The 19577-nt window shown below is 49.5% G+C and overlaps 1 protein-coding gene across 2 annotated transcripts in view; it reads right to left on the bottom strand.

Annotated features, from left to right (window-relative positions):
* SLC24A4 (solute carrier family 24 member 4) overlaps window positions 1-19297 on the bottom strand; it is a 131981-nt gene extending 112684 nt beyond the window's left edge. For both annotated transcript variants that reach the window (XM_049769812.1, XM_049769813.1), the window contains exons 1-2: window positions 18727-19297; window positions 16067-16177 (exon numbers count right to left, since the gene is read on the bottom strand). In XM_049769812.1, the coding sequence (XP_049625769.1) occupies window positions 16067-16177; window positions 18727-18856 (241 nt within the window). In that variant the 5' untranslated portion in view covers window positions 18857-19297. The remainder of the gene's footprint in view (window positions 1-16066; window positions 16178-18726) is intronic.
* Between the last annotated feature and the right edge of the window lie 280 nt (window positions 19298-19577).

Below are 19577 nucleotides of genomic sequence, written 5' to 3'. Positions count from 1 at the left end.
GAAAGAAAAGAAGGAAGAGAGGGAGGGAAGGAAGGAAAGAAGGAAATAAGGAAGGAAGGAGGGAAGAGAAAGAGGGAAGGAAGGGAGGAAGAAAGGAAGGAAGGAAGGAAGGAAGGAAGGAAGGAAGGAAGGAAGGAAGGAAGGAAGGAAGGAAGGAAGGAAGGAAGGAGGGAGGGAGGGAGGGAGGGAAGGAAGGAGGGAAGGAAAAAAGGAAGGAAGGAAGGAAGGAAAGAGAAGAGAAATGAAAGGCTTCCTGGATTTCTTCTTGAATAATCAAAGCATCCTTGATCAGTGCCCAGCTTCAGCCATTTGCATGGATACTGTCCACATGCCAGCCCACATTTCCAACATATGACCAGGTCAGCAGCATCCACCCTTGACATGATCACTTCCACCCCATCTCTGCAAGGGCTCCTGACCACCCCCCTAACATGGGGCCTTAGACAGACTATAACACAGATTTAGAGACCAGGTTTACAGCCCTATGCTCAAAGCAGTCACTGGATACATGGGTTGTCACTATGTCCTGGATATTGTACCAAGTGCCGCAATGAACACAGATGTGTATGTATCTTTTCTAATTAATGTCTTGAGTGTGTGTCTTGGAGGTAGATACCAGGGTTTCCAAAGGCAGGCATGGAGAATAAAGATGTGGAATTCATTGTGAAATATTCGCCGTGGAATATTATGTAGCACCAAAGAAAGATAAACTCACACAACTCACTACAATGCGGATGGAACTGGAAGATCTTACGTCAAGTTCGTCAAGTTTAAAGTAAGTCAGAAGGACAAAAACAAATACCAGATGTTCTCACTAATCTAAGGCGTAGTGAGCAACATGTCTAGGGGATGGGAGGTAGCAAAAGAGAGGAAACACTGGCTCAAGAGAAATGGAGGTATAGGAGCATTAAGAGGAAGCCTGGGATTCAGCATCAGTGGTTGTATCAGGGCCTGGGCTTGTACACACTATCTATGTGGCCCTGAAGACTGGACCCAACTTTACTGAATGTGTGGGACCCAAACTACATTAAACTTAATACTGTATGTCAGGGATCGAAGGAATAATAAAGTGGGGAGGGTGCTTGCCTTGCACACAACTGAGCAGGGTTTGAGCTCCAGCAATCCTGATCAGGAGTAATTCCTGACCAGAGAGTCAAGAGTATGCCCTGAGCATTGCAAAATGTGGCTCAACTTCCCCCTCCAGAGCCACAGAAATTTATCTGTCAAGGAGTCAGGGCGAGGATGGGAAGGAACATTGGAATGAAGGGATGTGGTCATTGGGTGGTGAGATTAGAGGCCAAATCATTGTATGCCAGGAGTCTCAAACTCAATTTACCTGGGGGCCGCAGAAGGCAAAGTCAGGGTGAGACAGGGCCGCATAAGGGATTTCGCTTACCGAATATTTGCAATAAAAATCGCATTAGTAAGGAAAAAAATTGCAAAAAATTGCATTAAACATTTGCATACCCCAAACGGAACTGCTCGGGGTATGCGAATGTTTAATGCGATTTTTTTCTTACTAATGCAATTTTTATTGCGAATATTCGGTAAGCAAATAATCACAAATACTGCGATATTTGAAGGTCGGCCACGGGCCACAAAATGTTGTACGGAGGGCTGCAAACGGGCCGCGAGTTTGAGACTTCTGCTGTACGCCTAAAACTCTATTGCAAATTACAATGTCAACAGAAAAAATTAAATTTAAATGATTTTTCCAAATACACCAGTGTTTTTTGTTTGGGGGCTAGACCCCTTGGTGCTCTTGACTCTGAACTCAAGAATTACTTCTGATAGGCTTGGAGAAAACATTTGGGCTGCTGAGGAATGAATCTGAGTCAGTTACCTGCAAGGCAAAGGCCTGCAAGAGGGCTTTCCCTGCTGTACTATCACTTCGGCCTTAGTGAAATGTTTATAGTGGGAAGTGGGTGGAGGAGAGCGAGTCGATTGAGGTGTGATGGCAATCCAGGTTTTTAACTGTGGATCCCTATTCTGACCCCCTTTCTCTATGCTAACCTGATGCCACCAGCATGTCCTTTGTCAAATGCAGATCAAACACAACACTCTCCTGGAATCCCACTGGTGGCTTTCAGGCAATTTTGCAAAGCGCCCAGTCATTGATTTTCCCCATTATTCCTGCATGGAAGGAGAGCTCAATAAATGGCTGAGCAGCGGCCACAGTCACATACAGCACTGCAATGTTGTCTGCATGTGACAGTGCCTGAAAGCAGCAGGACACTATCAAGGGCAGCAACTTTCCCCCACACCCACACCCACATTCACTCCACAGGCAGGAAGCCCAAGCTCAGAGGTGGGACAAATTGCAGGGCAAGTGCAGGGCCTGACCCCACATATACTCTGCTGTCCCAGGTCCCGCTCTCGCTCATTGGGTCCTGGTTCTACACAGAAAGGACCAGACCCAGAACAGAGGCAGAGTCCTGCAGTAGGTGTGGAGGGGCAGGTGGTCTTTTGGAATCTACACAACTGGAAGATTCTGCCCCTCAAGGATGAAACAAAATCAGGCACTTGGCTATAATCTGAATGGAACTAGCACAGTGATGGTTAACCTTTCTGAGCCTAAGTGCCCAAACTGCCACACAATGCCCGGTTCTCCCAATGGCCAGTCCAGCCCTGTGGCCAGGAGAGCTGCAAAGTAGACTCTGGCACACTCACCTCCCACTGCACTGCATATCTTAATTGTGGACCTTCCCGAGTGCCAGCTGCAAGGTCTTTGTGTGCCACTGCTGGCACACGTGCCATAGGTTCGCCATCGAGGAACTAGAGGATCTCATGCTGGGTGAAGTCAGGCCCCACCAGGAATGAGTTCTGAGTGCTGGTCCAGGAATTAACCCTGAGAATGGCCAGGTGTGCCATTCTCCGCCCACCCCACCCCCAAAAAACAATACTTATCAAGGAAGCAACAAAGAGCCAAAAGCAATACAGCATGAGAAATGGGGAACTGAAAGGATAGGGTCTCTGGGAGAGGGGAGTACACTGCTATGGGTGTGCTTTTGGAATCATCATTAATAGTATTGTAGATCACAGGTGCCCAATTAAAAAGTTTAAAAATATAAGTCAGAGACCGGAGCAATAGGTCAGGCATTTGCTTTGCACATGGCCCATGCAAGTTCAATCCCTGGCATCCCAGATGGTTCCCAGAGCAAGCCAGGAGTGATTCCTGAGTGCAGAGCTAGGAGTAATCCCTGAACACTGCCAGGGTGCTCAGAAAAAGTAAACAGTTCTAGCCGGTCAAAGAGCCAGTAGCAAGATACCTAAGTTCCAAGAGTTCTTTTGAACTGTTTCACTTTTTAAAAGAAGTCAGTCAATACTGCGTTGATAGCTGTTCACCTTCAGTCCTTCAGGAGGTTTGTTGCTAAAATATATCCTGTAGAAAACATCCAAGTTTTCCTGCAGAAATGGGGGGACGGTATTGGCAGGGGCATCGGAGACTCCCAGACCACTTGCTCTATGCTGGGCACTCCTAAGAGATGCCAGCACGGGGTCCTCAAAGCTCTGGGAGGAAAAACCTGTATGACAGCTGCATGAACAGCAATATCTGCATAGAGCTGCACATGTAGACACAGAAATGCACACACATATACATATGTATATCGAAACACAGTTGTTTACCCAAAATGTGTGCATCTATGGAAACACATGTATGGAAATACATAAATGTAAACACATGTGTCTGGTAGCATCCTGTATGCAGCCTGGGTAGGTACTATAACTAGAAACACATGTGTATGTCTGCACAGAAATATGCATGAAAATGCATGCACACATTGGTGCGAGCACATTGTTTACATGGGCACATATGTGTCAGCACCTTGTGGATCACTCTGTGTGGATATACACAATCATGGGCACTCATCTCAGCCATGACAGAGTACATGCTCTGTCTTCACTTAGTTCATGGGCAACAGAAAGGAGCATTGTCAGGTAGCCAGACTGTAAACCCAGGAGTGGGACTGGGGACAAGGCAATCTGGCTCTGGAGTTCTGAGTTTTTAACCCTTGGTTGTTTGGTGCTGATCTGTCCATCCTGGGGAGTCAACAACGAGAAGGGACAGAGGGAGACAACAACCACTTCTGTGGGACACAGCTGCAAATGGGCATGATAGGGCGTGCCTGCCCTGTCACCATCTGCTATAAGCTGAACTGGTATGTGGCTCTGGCCAGGGATCGGAGGCCAGGGAAGAGGAGTCAGGGCCAGACACCTGCTCCCAAGCAGCTCCAAGCTAGAGAGGAAAGATGCACTGCTAATAGCATCACTGCAAAGACCCCCATTTGGTATCACTGTGAGGTCTCCATTAGCCTCCCGCCCATTAGCGTCACTGCAGGTCTTCTTAAGCATCACTGCCAAGAACCCTATTAGCATCACTGCAAGGTTTTGGCACCAAAACATGGTGGTGCCCCTGCAAAGACACCCCACCCCCCCATTAGCATGACTGCAGTTGCCCTACGTTCTTCATGAGTAGCTCAGCACAACCTACAAACCAAGGTGTCCTGGGTGCTGCAGCTTAGCCCACTCACTGGAAACCAGTTTGACAACCCAGTTCAGCCTGGTGCGTTTCCCAACACTCCTCCTTCTGCTTTAAAAAAAAGAAAATCAAAAGTAATCTGATTCGGGCCTAGCCCAGGCGCCTGAACACTGACTTGGGCTAAATCCCCAAAGCCTAATTACTCACTATTGTGCATGGTAATCTTAGGAGTGTTTGTTTTCTGCTCCCCTTGGACAGCCAATGAGTGTAAGGCAGTGGTTGCTAAGCACGAAGCTCCAGGTCCAGATGATGCTGTGATTTCACAGGGAGCCCCTTCCAACGCCCCACATGAGTCTCCACAGCCTCTCCTCTTCGTGGAGCTGGGCTCTGTGCTCAGATTCCAGCAAGAGCCTGTTCTTGAACCAACAGGCTTTGCTTTCTGCCCCCCAGGATCCTTTCCTGACGGGCTGTTGCTACTGCCCAGGCCACATCCTCTTAGCTTTTGAATCTGGTTAGGGACACTTGGAAATGCCAAGTGGCTTACATTTCTCTAAACCCCAACCCTGAACTTGGCTAGGTTCATCCATGGGGCTGCAGGCCCCAATGGAGCTATCGACCAGCCTGTCCTGTGTGCAGGGCTACACACTGGGCAGAACCCTAGAGAAAGTCCACAGGCAACTTTTTACTCTCTTCTTAAGGCAGTCATCTGGGTCAGTGTGACAGCACAGTGGAAAGGACATTTACCTTGCATGTGGCCAGCCCAGGTTCAAAGCCCAACATCCTATATGGTACCCAATCCTCAGTGCAGAGCCAGTAGTAACCACTGAGCTTTGCCAGGTGTGGCCCAAAAACAAAACAAAAACAAGGGAATTGTTGATCACATTCTCTACTGTTTATTTTTCTTCTTCTTCTTTTTTTTTTTTTTAGGAAATATGATGTTCCAGCAGTCTTCCATAATAGATATTTGAATGACAATAAAAATCCCATTTCAAGCACCTGCTTTTACCCTTGAGTTGAAGGGCTCGATCACAGACAACACACACTGATGTTTTGCAGGTTCCATTTTTAACTTGGGTAGGAGCGGTCCTCATTCCTCAGGGTGCAAGAGGCAGTAAAGTTGGCATGCTCTCGATTGCAGGAGGCGGAGGTGGTACCCAAGGCCATGAATCTGGAGACTGTGGACTCGAATATGCCCTATCCTTGGAATAAATAAGGCCAGAAGAACTCCTGACTGCAAACATGATGGTATTGGGAGCCCGACCCAGAAGCAGGGCTCCACAGCTGTTTGCTTTTGCAAGCAAAGGGAATCCCTCATTTCTCAGGAAAAAGCTGCAACTTGTAAGAGCCTCCTTGTTGTAAAATTTCCCCTTTTCATCCTGTTTATTGATTCTTAAGAATGAGACAGGAGGGGCCGGGAGAGATAGCATGGAGGTAAGGCATTTGCCTTTCATGCAGAAGATCATTGGTTCAAATCCCGGCATCCCATATGGTCCCCAGAGCCTGCCAGGAGCGATTTCTGAGCATGGAGCCAGGAGTAACCCCTGAGCGCTGCTGGATATGACCCAAAAACAAACAAACAAACAAACAAAAAAAAACAAAAACAAAAACCAAAGAATGAGACAGGAGGCTCCTCATCTATTTCATCTGAATGAAGAAGCGTGATTCCGGGAATCCACCTTCCCACCTTCTGGGAATTCACCTTCAGTTGTTCCAGGGAAGTGGGCTGTGAACTCCGCTATAATGGGTCACGTGCCATCAAACATCTATCAAAGCTCATTGACACATGACATCAAGGGAATTGGCCCTGGGAAAGCAGCAGCGGTGTTATCTATCAATGATGGATCCTGCCCAGCGAATCAATGGTGAGGCAATAAACTACACGTGTCAGATGTAATCCCAGGGCACTCTGGATGGGGAGGAGAGGAAAGGAGAAGGGAGGGGGAGGGAGAAAGAGGTAGGGAGGGGGAGGGGTGAGGAAGGGAGGGCAGGGGAGAGGAAGGGAGGGTGAGCAAGGGGAGGGGAGTATGAGGAAGAGAAGAGACAAGAGGGGAGGGGAGGGGAAGGGAAGAAAGGGGAGAAGGGGGAGAGGAAACAAGGGGGGGGAATGGGAGGGGAGAGGAAGAAAGAAAAGGGGAGGGGCAACAGGAGGCAGGGGAGGGCAGGTACACCATTTCCTTTCCCACTTCTCTGCAAGCTGAAAACTGTTGGAAAACCTTGTCTCTTATTCAGCTCCGATGTTGGGGTGATGCTAGTTCCAAAAATTCGCTTGGTTACACTGGAAAAATGGTGCATTGAGGGAATTCACTTGCCCCCCACCCCCCCCGGCATGGTGTCTGGGTGCTGTTGGCGATGACTGTGAGGGTGAGAGCAGCCCCAGCATGTGCAGCGACACCTGCCAGACTCGGGCTGTCACGGGATTTCAAGTCTGCAATCACCTTGGGGTGCAGGTGGGAACCAGGGATGACCTCACTTGATGAAAGAGCGAGCAAGACCTCAAAAGATGCCCTGACTGGCCCTGGTGACAGGGCTAGACTGACACCCATCACCTGCCCTCCCCAGGGCCCTCTGCCATGTCCCAGGAGGAAAAGTGGATTTGTGGTGACCAGGCTCGTAGTGGCTGTTGGAAAGCTTTGCTTTTGCCTCTTTGCAGTGTGGTGGGACAGACATTCCTAAATGCCTGGCGTGATCTTGGCAAAGCCCATAAGAGCACCCACACCTGAACATTTTGGACCCTCATAGAACCAAAAGCTTCAAAAGCTGCCAGCACAGGGAGCACAGGCTGGGCCTCTGTCTGAAATCAGGCTGGTAGCTCTGGCCACCGCTGCCCCCAGACAGCTTGGAGACACTTGTCCCAGATGCTACCTGGCTCCCTGGAGGTGTCCCTGTCCAGAGAGTTGCCTTCCAAGGCAGCAAGTGCTCCACTGTTACCTGGGCTAGAAGACACCACAGGGCACTTCGTGCCTGCTGCTAGAAGTTCCACGCATGTGACAAGGACACAAGAACCTGGGGGTGGCCAAGTTGTTTCCCTGCCCCACCTCTTGGGGAAAGTACCTGTCTTAGGAGGGATTGGCTGGTTCTAGGGTTGCCACCATGTGGGTGTAGCCTCTTGTGGCCCAGCTCTGCCTCACCCTCCATGGCCAATTGTTTTACTTTGGAGGCACCAGGCTCTCCTCTTGGCATTCCCTTGTCCTCTGAGCCTCTGTTCCCAGACAGGGGTGCCCAAAGAGGAGTGCAGGGCCTACTCGGGAACCTAGGTCAGCCTCCCTGCCAACTTCCATTGGGGTCCTCACATCACCTGGCCCGAAACCCACACAGAATAAAAAGTCAGGATAGAACAGTTGAGGGACCACAAAAGAGCGTCCACTCAGCATCTGCGCCCCATTCCTCAGTTCCAAGTTGCAAGGAGCTCCCATCTTCCCATCTCTCAAGCACCCCTCTGCTGCACCCCCCCTTCCCAGCTGTCCTTCTAAAGGCACTAGACTAAAACTCGTGCTAATGCACCGTCAAAGGACAGACACAACTTGGAGATATTGTAGGTTCCAACAGAGACCCCCGCCATCAAGTCAATACTAAATCTAGTCACATGAGTTTTGGGGTTTCCCGGTACATAGAAAAGGATGTTTAATGTCTTTACTCCAGGTTGATAAGAATTAAGTCCAAAATGCCAATTTGCTTTGGTCCTGACTTTAGACTCATTTAAACATACTTAATCACTAAAAACAAAAACAAAAACAAAAACAAAAAACAACTGCTAACAATCCTGTTAACCTGAACTTTTATTTGGTGCAAAAAGATGGGAATCCAGGGCTGGAGCAATAGCACAGCAGGTAGGGCATTTGTCTTGCATGCAACTGACCCACAGAGGGTACTCTGAGCCTGCCAGGAGTAATTCCTAAACACAGAGCAATCCCTGAGGAGTAATGCCTGAGGGCCACTAGGTATGGTCCAAAAGCCAGAAAAAAAGTTACTCCTGGTGGTAATTAAAGGACCATAGGCAGTGTCAGGAATGGAACCCAGGTCAGTTATTTCTCTACTTCTCAAGCTTTTCCACTTGAAATCCTCTTTTCCTTGATAAATGCAGCCTGTCTCGGCAAATGCTACAAGAATTCCTCAGATTCAAAACATATTGAATTCTGGGTTCATTTCTGGTCATTGTGCATTCAGAAACCGCTTACTACTGCCTAGTCTTTCGTAAACCTCAAATCAGTTAGATAACCCACTATGGAGTCACCAGCCCCCAGTTTAAAGAAACTAGAGTCAGGGGGCCGGAGCAATGGGGCAGCTGTAGGGTGTTTGCCTTGCACACGGCTGACCCAGGATGGACCACAGTTTGATCCCCCTGTGTCCCATATGGTCCCCAGAGCCAGGAATGATTTCTGAGTGCATAGCCAGGAGTAACCCCTGATCGTCACTAGATGTGCCTCCCCACCCCCCAAAAAATAACTAGGGTCAGAGTCTTTAGGGAGCTTTAAAAAAAATCTCAGGAAGTGAAGGAGAATATTATTTGTAAAAACCATGATTTACCTGAGAAGCACATAAAATGCAATAAAACAGTGTATGTCAGGGATAAGAATAGTACAACAGGCAGGGCATTTGCCTTGTTATAGACAACCTGAGTTTGATCCCTGGCATCCCATATGATCCCCTGAGCATGCCTGGGTGCAGAGCTAGAAGTCAGACCTTGGCACTGCTAGGTGAGCCACCTCTTCTCCCCAACACCTTCCAAATAAATAGCACCTATAACTGGAAGGTGGCGGATAATAGGGCTAAATAAATGAGTGAGGAGGGTGGGACCCTGAGGAAGGATTAGTGGCCTGGTCAGAGAACCTGCTCTCACTCACTCCCATACCATGCAAGGACACAGCTGGATGATGGTCACCTACAGAGTCAGTGAGACCTGCCACTCCTGCACCCAACCAAGGTTGGCACCCACCTTCCTCTGAGCTCTGTCTCCAGCAGAGAAAATGCAGATCTGACATTGAGGGCCCAAGGGGGTTCTGCTAAGGTATTTCAATTGCTGTATGAAAAGCCAGAGACTAGGGCCAAAGGGACAGTACAGTGGGAAGGGGTGCCTTGCAAGCAGCCCAGGGGACCCAGGTTCAATCCCTAACACCAATCTGGTCCCCTGAGCATCATCAGGGGTGATCCCTGAATTCAGAGCCAGGAGTCAGCCTTGAGCACCGCTGGATGTTGACCCCAAAATGAAAACAAAAGAAAAGCCAGAAACTAAATAATTAGCAAAATTCCCTCCAAACGCAATAGAGGAAATCTTGCTTCCCCTTCTCGTAGTAAATTCTCCTTAGTAAATTCCCCTCCTCCTTAGTAAATTTAGGGCCTGGGATGTTGAGACTTTCCCTAAAAACAAAGCCAATAGGGATGATGTAGGAGAGTGTTGACCACTTGTTCAATCTCAAATATAGGGGAACAGCAATGGGAAAATTGAGGTGCTCATCCATGTTGGCTAACAGAGTTCAAAATGTAAGTAAGCAATGCCTAACAGTTGTCAAGAACCAAATAGTTGGGAGCTGGAGTGATAGCACAGCAGCAGGTCATTTGCTGCTACCAGGAGCTATTTCTGAGTGTAGAGCCAGTAGTAACCCTGAGTACTGCCGGGTGTGGCCCAAAAACAAACAAACAAACAAAAAAAGAAAAGCAACCAAGGCTGGAACTGGAGAGATAATCCAGGCGTTACAATGCTTATCTTGCACATGACCAACCTGGCACCACATATGAGCTTCTGAACCCCACCAGAATGATCCCTGAGCACAGAGACAAAAGTAAGCCCTGAGCGCAGCAGTATGGTCCCCAAATAAGACAAGCAACCAAAGCTTTCACTGTTTATTATCCACTTGGGGAGAACAGCAGTATAATATGGCTAGAACTGGTGTCAGCAAAACACATGGAGATGGCAGGGCTCAGAAGGCCACTATGGGTCAGAAGGTCAGGGAAGAGCTGTGAAAAGGGTCACAAGGGAGGAGCCTCTTTAGATGGAAGCTTAAGGGGGGATAAGACATAGACCAGCAACTAGTGCCAGAAGCTCTAAATGCATTTGTCAAAACACAAAGTCAAAACACATTTGTCTCAGGTTTGGATTTTCCAGAAGCCAAGATTGGCATCCATCTCTTCTGAAAAGTTTCTCCTCTACAGGTCAGAGATGAAAAGTACTGGCTTCTGCTGCCATTTCCGAGAAAGACAGAGACTATATTAAGGTACCCCCACCCCTCCTAGGGGAACTTCCAGAAGATCTGGATGTGTTGGCATTTAGGGAAGGGGTCTCTGGGTGGCTCCTATGCAGGGTCTGCATGAGGATGCAAGAGGAAATCTGCGAGGAGGAGGAAGAGAGAGAAGTGGTCATCTCCTCATGAGAACTCAAGCACATTGATGTCTGCAAGCAGCAGTTGTTCTGTACTGTTGATGTAAAGGTCATTGGATCCGAAAACATCCCTTGGACACACCCTTGGAATTAGACTTGAACACGACCCCATGCAACTGACAATTGCCCCTGAAGTATAAAAGGGAGAGTCTGGCAGTTACTGGGAGCAAGGGAAAAGACCAGAGCAGAGGCCAAAGGCCCAGGCCCTCCTGGGCCAAAGATAAAGCATTGGTGAGATGTTACCTGCTTCATATCTCTCTCTCTTTCTCTCTCTCTCTCTCTCATTTGCTTCTCTACATTTAAAAAAAGAAGGGCAGCAAGGAGAGGACGGGCCAAGCCCCCACCTTGCCAAAGCCATGCCTGCTGCCTCCATCACTCACAATTGCTGTTTTCCTGATGATCCTGCCTCATCATTGTCCCTCACGATCCCCTTCAGAGACACCAATCTGATCAAACTTCAGGTACACCAGTTTGGGGGATGATATCTCCAGGGTTTTTTGGAGCAATTGAAGGCACCCTCCCCCCACCCCATCTTCCTTCTCCCATGAGTCCTGGCATCTGAGTACATGCCTCTAAAATTCGTAGTATCTGAAATAGTGCTTGAATCTCTGAATGACTTCATTTGTTTAATGCTGTCATTCCTATAGGAACACATTAATTTAACAAAATGGACAGTGAATAATAAGAGCTTACTAAACATTTTGCCATTGTATTATTTCATTGGAAATACAATAATTTTCACGAATATGCTTACTACTGTACTTGTACTCTTTCTTTTCTTTTAACTTTCTTCTCTTCCTTTTAATTTTTTCCTTTTTTTTTTCAAAAACTGATTTCACGGGCCTGGAGAGATAGCACAGCGGTGTTTGCCTTGCAAGCAGCCGATCCAGGACCAAAAGTGGTTGGTTCGAATCCCGGTGTCCCATATGGTCCCCCGTGCCTGCTAGGAGCTATTTCTGAGTAGACAGCCAGGAGTAACACCTGAGCATCGCTGGGTGTGGCCCAAAAACCAAAAACCAAAAAAAAAAAAAAACCAACTGATTTTACTTATCTGGAAACAAATACTATGATCAACTTCAACTACGTCAAATATACAAATATATAGTGCACATTTATTAAATAATTTTGATATAAAAAAGGAGGGGCAGGAGTAGCAGTACAATGGTAAGAAACTTGCCTTGCATGTTGTTAACCCAGGTTTGATCTCTGGCATCCCATATGGTCCCCTGAGCCCACCAGGAGTGATCCCTGAGTACAGGGCCAGGAGTAACCTCTGAACACTGCTAAGTGTTCAAAACCAAATAAGCAAACAAAAAAATTTAAAAAGAAACCATACTGGTTTTCAGGAAAATCACAGTGTCATTCCAAGTCTCTTGGCTGTTAAATACTGACTGACCTATAAATGCCAAGCAGTTATTGTTGGTAGCCCAGAACCACCTAGGGCACATTTGAACTGCCTCAGAATTTTCTTAGGATTTTGTGTCCTGAATTCCTGCTGCCCCGGGAAGAGGGAGGGCAGGGGAGGCCCACCATTCCTAGCAAGCTTCTGGGGGGGGGGGGGGCATTAACTGTTGGAGTCATGTAGCTAGGGCCAGGGGAGCACCCACTCTGGCAGGAGCCAGGCCTCCCCTGGGGTTGCTTCTAAATAAATCAATTTCAGGGCATCACTCTAAAAAGTGATGGGCATCTCTGAGCTCTTGGGTGAACATGCCCTGGTACCCAGAATCTGTCTTTTTTGGCATGGGGCAGCCAGCACAGCAGTTGAGGGGAGAAAGGGACAGGACATTGTGAGGGAAAAGGTGACAGTATAGTGTGATGAAATAAAGGGACAGTTCAGTGTGAGGAGAAGGGAACAGAACAGTGTGTAAAAAAGAAGACAGGACAGTGTGAGAAGGGACAGTAGTGTTATTATAGAAGCATGTACAATAGCATTGGATCATTTGATGGTGACACACATCTTAAAATCAATACAGGTTGAAGACCTGAGAGAGACACAGCAGAAGGACACTTGTCTTGCACTGTTTCACCCAATTCAATCCCTGGTATCCCATATAGTCCCCGAGCCCACCAGGAATGATTTCTGAGTACAGTGCCTGGAGTAATCCTGAGCTCTGCCAGGTGTACCCTCCAAAAAAAGACCAAATCAGGTAATATGGGGTCATGGTTGGGGTGAGCAGATACTGCACCTGAAATGGGAACAATGAAACTGAGAGGTGGGACAGAGTCATTTTAGCCCATTGGTCTTAGGGGACCCCAAGTACAAGGTCTCAAAAGACATTGGAAGGTCCAAGGATCAAAGTTTGTAGTCAGCTGCAGAGGGGTCACTGTCACTCTGGGCGCTGTGACTGTCAAGAGTTCAGAAAGCTCCCACCATCCCAAAGAGACCTTACTGGGTACATTGGGGAAGGAGCTCTATCTGGTGTAGATGGACACAAAGAGGAAATCCCTGAGATGTAGGGCCCCCAATGTCCATGGTGATGCTCCATGGACAGTTGTCCCAACTGTATAACAACACAGAAGCCATTGTTGTCACAATCCCATCATCCCAAACCCTGACCTGCTCACAATGAACAGTGCTGACCACCTTTTTATAGCAGCAGCCCCAGGAGGGGACCCCATGATGAGCAGTTACAAACAACTGAGTGTCGGCTCCCACATCTCCATCTGGACCACTGCAAGAATTTGGGAGGTCAGGGTAAGCAGTGTCAGTTCCCCCACTACACTCCAGCAGCAGAGCCTGGGAACCAGGTCTAAGTCAAAGGGACCCCACTCTCTCTTTGGCCTCAGCACTAGCTAGTTTGACCCAGAGTAAAACAGGAGACTCTGGGGCTCTGCCTTTGGGGGCTAAGGAAGCCAGAGATGCTGCAGTGACAGCCACTCTGGAGCATCGAATCCCACCTGAAAGGGAGAGAAACAGAGTCCTGCCCCTCTGCAACTTGAATCTCACTCCAGAAACTGAACCAACCAAACCCTGTCTCACCACACTCAAGCACGCCCCGGACAAGGTTTTATGTTGGGGAGCAGGTGCATGAGCCTCTAGCCCCCAAGAGCAAGGCCATTGGATCTAGAACGGGGTGCAGGGATGTTGCCATCCCACCTTGCCATTGTAGGGCCATATCCTGACCTTGCAGCTTGCCTGGGCCAGCCCCTGGGTGCTGTGTGTCAGTGTTGTCTCCTGTTCCCACCCCACCAAGTGTAGCACAGAGTGGGGACCAGCAGATTAGGAGATTCCCAGCTGAGCAGGAGAAGCAGGGGTCTGCAGTCAGGACACTTGAAGATGCTGTGAGCAACTGAGAGATCTTGGGAAGCCACTAGATTTCTCGACTCGCTTTCTTGCTCACTTCAGCAGACACCTTCAGGGTTTCACTCTGGAATATTCCACACAAGGGTCAGAAGTGACATCCCACCCACGCTGGTGTGGGACCAGGGGGCAGGAAGCCAGCACGACGCAAGTACAAGTGTATATCATCGTTAATTATCACTCATTTCCCACCACCGTCTGCTCTGCAAGACGAAGTGCAGACAGTCTGACCACTGTCCGGCTGGGATAATCCCCCAGCAGTCACTGAAGAACTGAGGGCCTCTAGGGGCCCAGGAATACGAGGAGATGCTTTGTCCACTGAAAGAAGGACACATCACCAGTTCAAGATGGAGGCCCCATCCATCTAGAAATCACCATCCAAACCATCAGCTCTCCAGTCTTTTCCAGAAAGCCAAGTTCTCCTAGAAAGTGAATTCTGGAATCTCAGGTCCCTGGTATGAGAAGGTGAAAGAGTACACCTTAGATCAGTTCCCATAGGACCTTATTTAGGTTCACAAACCACTCAGCACATGTATCCCCACTTCTGGTTGATTGGACTGGGTGGCTCAATACTTCTGGCAGGGCCACCAGGATAAATGGGACTCAGGCAGGAGTGGGTGGTCCATGTTTCTCTGTGGCTAACCCCATCTAAGTCCCAATTACCCTGCTCTACAGCATCCTAAGGGAAGGACATTGTTGGCAGAAAAAATGGGCTCTGAAGACAGATCTGGGCCCTCCCTGAACAGATCCACTTGGCATGTGAATCTCACCCACCTGGGGGCTAGTGTCTGCCTCACCCTTTATAGCACCACAGTGCAGTGTTGCTCCAAGTCCTCCATGACCTTTCCTGGCTCATGAAATGCAGGGGAGCCTTGGCCCTGAAAATATCTCATGGTCAACCTGCCTTTCAAACTCGCTCCTTGACTGCGGATTTCCGTTTTCAGGTGCCTGTACAACTCCACACATAGTCAGACATGGTCCAGAGCAGAGCCTGAGTAGGTGGGCACTGTGCCACTCATTTATTCCACAGGTGAGAAGACAGAGCAGCCAAAGAGGGCAGACTATGCCCAGAACTGGGTGGGGAGTCAGGTGATGCCTAGCAAGAATCAAACCTAAGCATCCTGCAGGGACTGTCTGATTGATCACTTGCTCTGCATACATCCCTCTCCCAAAGAGCAGCAAGTGTAAGACCCCTCTCTGTGCCCAGGTCCATCCTATGCAGGGCCAGAGCAACTTTCAATCCTCTTGCTGCAGAGCTGCACACATACCCCAGAATCTCCCCCTCTGATTCAAGCTTGCCTATGGGCAGAAGAGACCACATTCTCACCAGGTTGGTCCCTGCAGCCTCCACCCTCAGAAGGAGCAGGCAAAGGACATCAAACGTGACTCCAAGGCCAAGTAGCAGTCCCTTTCCAGAGAAGGACCCCTACAGAGACTGCCCCTAGCAACCACCTTGGCAAGCTGGGACCCCACTGTGGGCTGTTCTCCCCTAAGTGCCTTCTTCCAGGACTGTGGAAATCAAGACCTCAAGAGCTCCAGGAAATGGACAGAGAGGACAGAAAGGCACAAAAACAAAGACATTTGTCCATCAAACTCCAGAGAGGCAAGGAATAACACTTTGCATTTTGGAACAGTCAGGTAAGAACCAAACAATAAAATTTTAAACAGAAGAGGAAGTCTTGACTGTGACCTTCCCAAATCTTACTTTAAGAAAGCCTGAGAGCTGCAGAGCTGACTGGGCCTGCAAGTGACCTGCCAAGGCCTGCCAAGGCTTGCCAGATGCCCTGGTGCCTTCTGAGGCAGAAAACCAGTACTCTGGCTACAAGTGTCCACATAAACCAAGCTCCAGGTCAATCCTGGGGACCAGGAGCACAAGGAGGAAGGCAGAGACAGAGGCATATCTATTTCTTACCAGGATCTGTACAGTTCTTGGCTGGCTGAGACCCATTCACTGATGCCATCAATTTTCGGTTTCGCCACATATCTGGTAGAGCATGCTTGCTGGCAGAGGCTGTTTTGTGACCTGGATTGGAAAAAAGTCTCAGGAGTCATGAGGTCAGTATAGTGCCTCCCTACTATCCCAATACCTCCCCTAATCATCCGTGTCTGGATCTGACAGCGTCAGCCAGTTTCTGTGCCAGACATATCTGTAATACCTGGTATAAATGTTGGCTGAATTAACACACCAACTACCTATAGTAACTTTAGATCAGGAGTCCCCAAATTATAGTCCAAGGCCCACATGTGGCCTGCCAAGGTTAGTTATCTGGCCCACCAGGTTTTTGCCTCTGCTGCCTGTCCTGCTTAGCTGCCAACTAGTCCCAGGCCTGCAGTGCCCATGTGTGGGATGTGCACCATACTCCAACTCTCCTCCTTCTCTGTCTCTCAGCTCCTCCTCTCGGTCTCAGCAAGGGTCCTCAAACTACACCCGCCAAAATCAGGCCCATAGTTCCCATTGAAATACTGGTCAGTTTTTTGTTTTAACTTTACTTGCTCTTCACTTTAAATATTGGATTCTTTCCTTTTTTTTTTAACTTAAAAATAAGATAAATGCAGTGTGCATAGGAATTTGTTCATAGTATTTTGTTTTTGTGTTTTTTTTTAATATCTATAGTCTGGGCCTCCAACAGTCTGAGGGACAGTGAACAGGCCCCTGTTTTTAAAAGTTTGAGGACACCTGCTTTAGAGCCAGCTATTTCCAGTCCCATGTGGTTTTGCCTATGATTTGACCTTAGCCAAATGGCCATCTTTGGAAGGTCATCCTCAGTGGCTTCATTCTCACTCAGGTAAAACTACCAAGGAGAGAAAGTTGGTTTACCCCACAGATAGAATAGGTGGTTAGGGTCTGGTCCGAGAACTACTGGACCTGAAAGATGCTTAGGATCACCTGAAGACCTTGTAAAACTGCACCTTCGGGGGCCTGAGCCATAGGACCGTGGGAAAGGTGCTTGCCTTGTATGTAGTAAACTGGAGCTTGATCCTCAGAAGCCCATAACCCTGAGCACTGCCAGAAGTGATATCTGAGCACAGAGCCAGGAGTAAGCCTTGAGCAGTCCCTTAAAAAAATGCAGCTTCATATTTAGATCTGGGCTAGGACCTGGATTCCATGCTAACAAAGTGCCCAATGATAGCTGATGCTGAGTCAAAAGGTGGACTGAGTTAGAAGGTAGCTAGCTGGGGTAGATGCCTGAGATCAAAAAGGGGGCACTTCTAGGTACGTCCTGGTCCGGCAAATCAAAATGGTTCTCACCCTGAACGCCTTTCAAGTATTATATTATATATTATAATATATATATAATATTTATAATATATCATATATATTATAAATAAATACTTTTCAAGTATTTATTTACCTCTCCGGATACACGTATGCTCTATCTGGGTAATAATATCTCTTCAAGAATGCTGACACCCAAGAAACGCTAGGTATTTTGTTATTTCTAGTGTGTAATTGAAGTTGAGGGTGGGAAAAAAAAAAACACAGGTTTGCCCTGTGGAAAAGCCCCTAATAGTAAGGCTTTCTTGGTTCCTGTTGGGGAAAAAAAGCTGCTTTTGAACCTTATGTTCTCAAATCACAATGTTTGAGTTTTGAAAGGCAATGCTTTTAAGATCTCTTCAAACTCGCCCTGACTTTCACCTATTACTGTGAAACCTCTCTAAATGTCTCCCTCTTTAAAGGTCTCGGAAGATTCCTTCCAATCTAAATTACCTGCATTTTGTTCATTCAATACAAAAACCTAAGTAAAAGGGTCGTAGAGCTAACTCAAAGTGGGAAGGTCAATCAGCAAAATATTGTCTTCCGAAGACTGCCCAAGAGCTCAAAGCCCCACAACATCTTTTCGGGGGAGGAAGGTTAAGGTTTAAGTTTCTTCTCTCCATGCCAATTCAATGCTAAGCCATCTGGAATCACTGTTTTTGGTTGCAGCATGGGATAAGGAAGTCCCTGATCCCAGCCCTCTACTCCTGGAGATTAACCCAGAGTGGAGAGACTCTTCTCCACTGAGACTTAAGAGCTACCTCCCCTGTAGACATAGAACCCTTCCCGCCAGCGGTCCAGGATTTGGAGAGCACACACACACACACACACACACACACACACACACACACACACACACACACACACACACACACACACACACACGCGCGCGCGCGCGCATCCCATAGGAACTGGAGAAAAGGGCAGAGTCTGGCACGCGGAGCCCAAGCATCCTCAGAAGAGCAAAGTGGGCCCTTTCTGCTCAACAAGCTTTAGTACCATCCCCGGTCCCCTCCACCTCGCCACTGTCCACTGCCCCGCGCACTCCCGGGACAGAACTCTGGCACTGGGGGGCCGGTTCAGGCTTTCGTCTTAGAAACAGACCTGCAGCCCCCAGGGCCCGCCCAGCGCGTAGGCATCAGTCCTCTTGGGTACGCTCCACCTGCCCGGTGGGAAGCGGGCTGGCATGGTGCGCCCTCGGGACTGATCTAACGGGGCAGAAAGGGGGCGATGGATCTTAAGGCTGCCGCCCTGCACCTTCAAAACCCAAGCCTCCCCCCGCCAACTCCCAGGGGTGGGCGCGCGCCGGCACCTACCCAAGCTCCCCAAAAGGCCAGACGCACAGCACATCAGGGCCAGCAGGGCGCACACGAAGCCCACTTGCTGCGGCAGCATCTCTCGCCTCCTGCGAACTTTGCGTGACCGGAGGGACCCCCAGGGCGCCATCCCGGAGTGCCGGGGTGCAGTCACTGCGAGAAGAGGGGTCTGAGCTTCAGCGGGCGGGCGGAGCGCGGCGCTCGGCGGCGCCTCCGGGGCTGCAGGATCGGCTGGCGCGGAGCTCCCGGCCGGCGAGGGTGGGAGACGCTGGGGGAAGCCGGGTGGAGTGAAGTCAAGTCTCGGGGTACGGCGGGGCCGGAGCTCAGAGTCCCGCGCGCGGCGTGCGCGCTCCGAGCTCCATGGCTCGGTTGGGTGTCGAGGCGGCGGTGGCGGAGGCGCTGGCACCGGGGCACCGGCGGCCTTCTCGGCGGGCGCGATCCAGGCGCTGGAACCGCTACCTGCCGGCTCAGTCTAGGCGCGCTCGTCCAGCGGGACCTTGGGGAGCACTCAGTGTGGCCCCGCTCTCCGCACCGCCCCAAGCATCCTCCCTCTCCAAGTTTGGAGTCTGGCGAGGCGGGAGAGGTTGGCTGGGCGCGGGGCGCACCGGGGATCCGGGACTGCGGGTCTCCAAAATGTGAGTCCTCCTCGAGGGCGAGCCGGGTCCGGGAACTTTCTCTCCGGCTGCAGCTCCTGCGTTTCTGCGAGGCCCTGGCACCTCCCTCCCTCCCTCCACCTCCGCTCCCGCCCGCTCTCCCCCTTCTCCCGCACGTGGTCGCCTCCCCCGGGGCGCACCCCGCCCGTGCGCGCCTCCTCCTCTTCTTCTCCCCCCCGGGAGGCTCAACTACTGACC

The sequence above is a fragment of the Suncus etruscus genome, chromosome 3, assembly GCF_024139225.1.
Source record: "Suncus etruscus isolate mSunEtr1 chromosome 3, mSunEtr1.pri.cur, whole genome shotgun sequence".
In the NCBI taxonomy this organism is placed as follows: domain Eukaryota; kingdom Metazoa; phylum Chordata; class Mammalia; order Eulipotyphla; family Soricidae; genus Suncus; species Suncus etruscus.
The sequence above is the reverse complement of the archived record's forward strand: the minus strand, read 5'-3'. Positions and strand labels throughout refer to the sequence as shown.